Raw genomic sequence first — 8167 nt, forward strand, 5'->3', positions numbered from 1 at the left:
GACTTCCTCGGAGAACATCCTCGCTGGGTCGATATTTATACCTGGTGCACTGATTAGGGTACCCGGGTGAAAGAAGTAATGAAAATATCTTGACTTCCTCGGAGATCATCGTCGCTGGGTCGATATTCATACCTGGCTCACCGAGTAGGTCACCCGTGGGCGGAGTAGCGAAAACAGTTCGACTTCCACGGAGAAAGTCGTCGCCGGGTCGATATCTATACTTGGTGCATCGAGTTGGCCACCTGGGGTGATGAACCGAGTTCACGCGCGTTCCGCGTTCCGGGCTCTACAGTCTACTCCTGACTACCGCTATATACTGAACCGGGCTAAGCCGAGGTTACTCTCGAGACCAACACCAGCATGATGCCGAGCTGCGTGCTGGTATAATGTCGCGGGCTAAGCCGAGGCTACTCTCGGCACCAACACCAGCACGATGCCGAGCTGCGTGCCGGTATAATGTCGCGGCAAATACCATGCTAAGCTGAGGTTACTCTCGGGACCAACACCAGCACGATGCCGAGCTGCGTGCCGGTATAATGTCGCGGCAAATACCGCGACTATGACCGGAATCAACACCGGCGCTAAAACCGACGCACTCTCGGCTCGGAAATATGGCGTGATCGACATACTCTCAAACTGTGAGCTCGTTATACGGAGGCTTCGTGTGTCAGAGTAGCAGAACCTTCCAAGTGGAATCTCATTCTAAGAAAGCTATCGATTCACTCTTTATAAAATCCTAGCAAAACCCTGGCAGAAGGTGATGATTTTATGAGGGTATCGTAGCATTGCATTTACCTCGGCATATTCTGCTACTGCGAACGCACTGTTAGATTTTTCCGCCAGACAATTAGGATCCTGGCCGAGCTGAAGGAATTTCTCGATGATGTCGTAGCATTCGAACTGGCAAGCAACATGAAAATGCGTCAAGTCATCGTCGTCGGTATAATTCACGTCGAATCGGTCATATATTTGAAACAGTTTAGGGACGATGAAGTCGTGACCGCATTGAGCTGCCCAGTGCAGCGCAGTTGTGCGACGGAAAATCGGATTGCCGTCATTACCAACCTCGGGCTTGTCCTTGTAGCCGGTCCTGATGGCGAAATAGATGAGTGGAATTCCATCGTTTACGTAGAGGTGTGGATTGTCCGCGTTCAGAACTTCCTCGGTGAGAAGCCAATCGATTTCTTCACGACGAAAAATATCTCGGAGATTCGGGAGTTGGCCCTTCCACTCATTGATCAAATAGCCGAATTTATGTAAAAGTTTGTACTGCTCTCTTTCGATCCCCCAATTAACCTTTTCTCGCAAAGCTTTCAATTTTTTTATATATTTCATGTCGTTTGCCATCGTTCTACACACTCACTGCTCACAAAAACACAAATACTTATTTTTTTGAACTATTTATTCTTTCACTGACTGCAGTCGATGAGATCTTTCTTTGTTTTACTCCGTGGCGTCGAAGCGTGTGCTGAACTGAGCAAGACTTGAAGTGTGCACGGCGCAGCAGCACTGCTAACTGCTATGCGCGTCTCAGTGATTCCCGAATCCCGAACACCACGTCGTCCAACACAGTCTCGAGACGACGAGTGTCGATTGTCAATTGTCGATTGTCGAGTCGCACGTCTGAGCTTTAAGTAAACATATCTAGGTATCGCATGACCTAAAGCGAATTGTGTAGGAGTTTCTTGGAACGAGTTGGTCGATGTAAAATATTATTCTGTAATCGATTGTGTGTTTCATTCTTGAGCTAAGTATACTGAAAAAATTTTGCACTGAATAATAGATCTCTACAGCGTGAATACATCTTATATTCATCAAATGAACAATTATTTATGATACAGTGAACACAAAATAGTATACTAATATTTTGAAGGAATCATTAGTCACTGTGACAAGAATTTGGCTTCACGCGTGACGGTAAATTGCGATATCGACAATGCACATGTCAGAACCTCCGTAAAGCCAACACTCGGGATGATTACCGCTACGCATGGCACTATTTATTAGCTGGCTGGCTATAACACATACAAAACGGATAAATTAATTTTTTTTCCGTGTAAACTTATTAGAAACTGTATCATTTGATACACATATTCATGCTTATGAAGTCATTGAAACAAATCGCCACACTTATGTAGAGGTTCAATCACTACCCAAAACTTCACCATTGTTATTTGTTGAACTAGTTAATAAGAATTATGTTGTTACTAGGCATAACTGATAAGGGATATTTTTGTTACCTTTGTAAATAATATTGATAAGTACAATAAATCACGATTATTTTACTGTAATATTTTATAAATCTTTTTTTTTTTTAATAACAAAGTTTTTACAATATTTTCGAATATTATATAGAAAATAGGCTCGTTTATGTAAGATTTTACTTAAATAGGGTACTTATACCAGTGATTGACCGCTTTCGACCAGTAAATGATCACTTTTGGATATGCAATAATTATCGTTTTTCTTCATTAAATTATGATCAAACATAGAAAATAAGATGCATCGTTCACTGAAGAATCGAATTACGTCCATACAAATATATTTTTAATTGTTTTTCATATAATATTTTCTAAAATGGTCATTCACTGGTACCCGGTCATTGATTGGTCCGACTACCCTATAGTCCAATCGTCGAATCGACAACAAAAAGTGCTTGATAATTGCGTTCACCGTGAACCTAAATCCCTGTCACCATCGTCGTGAACTTTTTACAAGTTATAGTCCAATATAGTCCAATCGCCCCGACAACATGAAGTGCTGGACAATCGCGTTCACCGTGAACCTACACTCCTGTCACCGTAGCCGTGAACTTTCTTCAAATTAACTGTTGAATATAAAGATAAGACACTATAGTGTGATATCAATAAAAGACCACGGGTGAACACGAATTCAGCGCAAAATTTTGTCAGTATATATACTCTACCAATAATTGAAACCTGCATCGGTAGCTGCATGTCATCGCAGATTTCAAAACAGTTTTTATCATTTCTGATTTGCCTGGAGAAAAAAAAGAAGTTATTATGGCTTGAGAGACTTTTTGTCGCATTATTAACGACTGGTGAAAAAAGCTTACAATATTAGACTGCATTTATGCATGAAAAAATTATGATGATAATAATAATAATAATAATTATAGTTATAATTACGATAACGATAATTAGCCGCATACTTTTTCGATCTCGAGTAAATAAATATCCTATGCGGGCCACGCTTACGTGTAGAATGTTGCGAACGTATCGGGGTACACGTTTTACACTGCAAGTGGTGTACCTATACGTTACAGGCGACACATTGCACATTGCGTATTGTGTATACGTATATATAAATATATTGCACATAATGCGGTGCACCGTATTGCTGCTGCATCTCTACGTTGATATAGATATGTAGAAGATGTATATATATACACGAGCAGCGGTGCAGCGGCAAAGCCAAAGTTTGCGCGCACCGCACACACACACAACAAGGACAAAACAACACGCGTGCGGAAACAGCTGTTATATATACTGTAGTATTAGTATGGTATATTGGGCCGCCTCGCCGAGCTTTACGTATAAAATATATCATACATTTAACATTCTGGGCCTCTGTGCGTGCGAGCTCACCTGTTCACCGTTTTTATATGGTTATCACTCACCCGTACACCATTATCGCACAAAGGCGCAATCGCCAAAGTCGATTTATTAGCACCTCGTTGCTGATGCGTGCTTTTCGCAAAGGATTTATATTTGCTGCGATCGTAAATTGATCGCTACCATTAGGCGCGATAGTTTTATCGCGAATGGAAAATGTTTTATCATCCATTCCAGTTTTGGGCCAGCCGATAAATTTCGGACGACGCTTCGTCACATCCCCCCGCAAGCTCGTGCTGTACGCGCAGCGCGCGGTTCCGTACTTTAACGCGAGAGCACGTATAGAACTTGCTCGTGTCTGTGTATACGAACGTGCTATACGTATATACATAGATGTGTTGCGTGGAGCCTCGAGGCCTCTCTAAATGTAAAATCGCGTGCCCGCCCGCCCGCGCAATAAGGTTCGAGTTGGATCGTGTCTCTCATTATAAATTGCGGCTGACGGCTGAATTGAACGAGTCGGAGCAACAGCAGCAGCAGCAGCAGTTGTGTGGCAGCTTGGCGTGCATATAACACATACACACGTACGCACCGTACGGCGTGTTTATATAGGTTTGTGTATGCGGATCGACGCGCCTCGGAGCTTTATACTACCGTCGTATACGTACCTACATATATATGTATAAACGGGTGGTACATGTATAGAGAGAGAGAGAGATAGAGAAAGAGCGAGAGGACGAGGTGTATATAGCTGCTGCTGCCTGCTGTTGGTGGCGCGAGCGAGCGCTAAGGAGTGAGGAGAGGGTTCAAATGCAGTCTCCGTGCAATTGACATCTCACTCTCTGTACTCCCTCTCTCTCTCTCTCTCTCTCTCTCTCATCTGCTGTTGCCGCTGTATATACGCATGCACACACTCGCACGCGTACGTGTGTTATATATAGAGGTATGTGCGCGCTGGTGGTACACCTACTGCTATCGACATGTACTTCTCGCGGCTTCTATCAAAGCGACCGCGCGCCGCGCTATATGCCACTACTGCAGGCGTACATAGGTGCGCACCATGTGTACAATAATGATAATAACAATAGCAATAATAGTAACATACAAACGCCGCGAGCCTTTGCGCTTGCACATCCAGAAGTAATGTTGTATAATGTTTCATGTGAGACGTTTTTCCACGTACCGTTCCTATGTACTATGTGTGCGTAGCTTGTATTACAACGTTGCAAAGGAAAGCCGCGTCGATTGACGTTTTAATTATAAAACATCGAGTCGCGTTGTAAGGCAGATGAACGCGATTCTTTGTGCAAAATCGAATGGCACGCGTATTGGTTTTTCTTTCTGTTTGGCTTGGACGAAAAATCGTTGCGTCCGATGTCGTTCGCGCGTCCAGAAATTTTTTCGATTTTCTATACTCACGGGTTTTTCGCGCTCGTTAAACTCGAAGGCCCATTTAAAAAATTGAAGAGTTATTATGTTATTTGACGTTACAAGGAAGCTTTTCGGATTTTTTGGCGGTGATGAAAGATTGGATAAAAATTGATTAAGTTTTGTCTTTTACTTTTCTTTTTTTATACACTGAAAGAAATTTGAGACTCTTATCTTACCGCTTGGTAACTAAATGTGCCGCGGTCTGGTGGCGCTATCGTCCGACACGGTGGTATCGTTTTAATCTCAACTGAGGCGATTTCGCGCCCAAAACATAAACAAAAATCGCCCAAGTAAGATAAACAAATACGACCAAATAGGTAGGTTATAAATGGATTGAAATGAATATAATACACATTTTGAAGAAGGAATGATCTATGTACTAGACAAATTTTCGAGCGAATTTGAATTTGAATTTGATGTGATTAAATCGATTATTATAATAAATAAAAGTTATATGGTTTCAATGGAGGTATATGAGTCATTTCACGTCAAGTCTCCAGCGGTGCGCGCGAGCGCGCCAAATTGCTCAATTTGTAACTCTTCAGAAAAGCATCTAAATGAACCTAGAAAAAATATGAGCCACATGATTTCGATGGGAAATTAATCCCATCGAACCAATGGCCGTCTCTCCGAGCTCTGCGATACATAACCTCACAGGGACGGAAGTTCAACTTTCGTTCCTAGTCACGCCATATACTAATTAACACGTGTATCGGATTACATATGCAAAGGCGACGCTTTACGAAGTCCCCAATGCTTAATGTCATTATTTTACTGTTTGTCGCAATGACATTACAATAAGCCATGTACCAAAAATAAGCCGTGGTCGAATTTTCGAGTCTCAAAAGAATACATTGATTGTAACGCTTCTATACTTCTTTTTGTCAAATATTTAATCCTTCCTACGATTAAATTACGTCGTGTCATTGATTTCCGGTTAGAAAGGTAACAGATCATGGAGTCAGATATCAATCTTGTAGTTTTTTCTAAAGAAAAACATTTCATCAAATCATTTCATGTTTATCAAATTTTCATTTTAAATTATAATAAAGGTATAAGTCACATTCCGAAAAGTAAGGCGTATCCGTTAAAAAAAGTATAAGGCATGTCATATTTTGAGTAGACTCTGGTAATTATCAGATATTAATGTTGTTGAATGATTATTATTAATTATTAATTATAATTATATTACAAATATTTATTTTATATTTATTTAATATTTGACGACGAATATATTCTTGAAATAAAGACAATACGTTTGAAATTTTTCCATTTAATGTTGGTTTATTAAAAAATTAATTAGTGAGTTGATAATTATCAATGATCGTTTTTTCCTTACATTATTCAAACTTTTACAATTGGCTATCGTGTAACTTTTTTTTACATTTACGTTCGATATATAAGGTCTCGATAAGATTGGATAACAATTATGTATGTACATGTTAAGATCTGTTATTAAAAATGATCGTGTGCTTATCAATAAAAAATAATCGAAATGAATCTTGTTAAAATTTTCAAGAACAATTTTGCCGGCCAATCATTGCTTATCTCTTTGTTTAAATAATGCGTGGACGAAAAAATTCCTCAGACGACGGTGCTGGTAACCCTAGCGGCCGAACTGCCCACGACATCGACCTGTACCTGAGGTTGATTCAAGGTGAGACCAATCAGTATATCCAGTAGGTCGTGGCACTCGTCGTGATTTCGACTCATCATGAGCAGGGGTGTGTCTCCCTCGTCGTTGGCCAGAAGCGCATCGGCGCCGCTCCTTAGCAGGAGTTCGGCCATGGCCTTGTCGTTGCGTCGTAGAGCCAAGTGCAGTGGAGTATCGCCGTGCTCGTCCCGGGCGTTGACCTCCATCAGCTGGCGTCTGTCGTTGATGACTTCGAAGAAGGCGTCGATGAGCTCTCCGTCGTACTGCTGCTGGCAGAGAATGTGCAGGCAATTGCCGCCGCCGGCGCCGGCCATATTCGGATCCGCGCCGTGTCTCAGCAGCAGAACAACCACTTGCTTGAGTCCTCGTTGCAGGGCACAGTGTAGCGCCGTGTTGCCCTTGTTGTCCTGGGCGTCGACCCGCACCGACAGACGCATCTCGTTCGCGACGCCGAAGAACAGCTCCCCCAGGTTGCCGTAGGGGTCCCGCCTCGAGATGACGTGCACCGGAGCCATCCGCGCCTCGTTGATGGAATTGGGGTTCGCGCCGTGCCTCAACAGCAACTCGACCATCTTCGCGTTGCCATGATGCAGGGCCAAGTGAAGCGGTGTATTACCGCACTTGTCCGAAGCGTCGACACTCACATCAAGGTCGCCCCGGAGCAACGTCTGCGCCAAGCTCGTATCGCATTCCCGATTCTGACTGAGCACGTGCAAGGCCGTTAATCCGTCTCTGCTGGTCGCGGTTGGATCGGCGCCTCCTCGAGTCAAGAGCAATTCGGCCGTCCTCCAGTGGCCGTGGTGGAGAGCCAAGTGAAGCGGTGGGTCTACCGTTTGTAACGGTCGAAAATCCGGACTCTGCCCGGCCTCGATGAATCGCTCGACCACGTCGCAGAAGCCGAATCGGCAAGCCGCGTGAAAGTGACTCAAGCCCGTCTCGTCGGTGTAGTTCGCCTCGAATCTGTCGTACACTTGAAAGAGGGCACGGATTTTGGAGCTCTCTATGGGTAAATCGCGCCTGACCACGAAATGCACCGCCGTGGTACGCTGCAGTATCGGCTTACCCTTTTGGTCGTCTTTCGGCTCGTCTTTGTAGTTCAACAGGATCATTCTATCGATCAACCTCAAGCATTCGACGTCCGTCGACGTGCCTTTCTTGGAATTGATGTAGGCCTGGAGAATCTGCTCGGATCGGGGCAGCGGCACGTCCAGCTTTTTGTTGATGACGTTGTTCTTGCTCAATTGTTCCATGATAGATTTGTTTTACACTCGCGCCCGAATACCTTTACGCTTATCGATCACTAACTGCTGCCGACTGGTTATAGTCGAGAACTTTTTTGTGCTACCTGTTTGCTTCGATGTCGTAACTCGTACTGATCTGAAAACACGAAACAACGGTAGCACATGTGTTAAGGAGCAGAGTACAGAGTGAAAGGCTTTTACGTGTACTGCAGCGATTGGTTGCACCGAAAATAAGATCAATTGTCTCCGAGCGTTGGGGGGGGGGG

The 8167-nt window shown here is 43.5% G+C and overlaps 2 protein-coding genes across 5 annotated transcripts in view; one reads left to right on the forward strand and one right to left on the reverse strand.

Annotated features, from left to right (window-relative positions):
- The window catches only part of LOC106649898 (homeobox protein cut), an 82615-nt gene that overhangs the window by 7539 nt on the left and 66909 nt on the right, over positions 1-8167 (forward strand). The window lies entirely within an intron of this gene.
- Positions 6591-7910, reverse strand: LOC111694648 (ankyrin-2-like). The gene has a single exon (XM_023463568.1). The coding sequence runs from the start codon at positions 7908-7910 to the stop codon at positions 6591-6593; it is 1320 nt and encodes a 439-aa protein (XP_023319336.1).

Source organism: Trichogramma pretiosum, unplaced genomic scaffold (genome assembly GCF_000599845.2).
Source record: "Trichogramma pretiosum strain Unisexual culture from Peru unplaced genomic scaffold, Tpre_2.0 scaffold177, whole genome shotgun sequence".
Classification (NCBI taxonomy): Eukaryota; Metazoa; Arthropoda; class Insecta; order Hymenoptera; family Trichogrammatidae; genus Trichogramma; species Trichogramma pretiosum.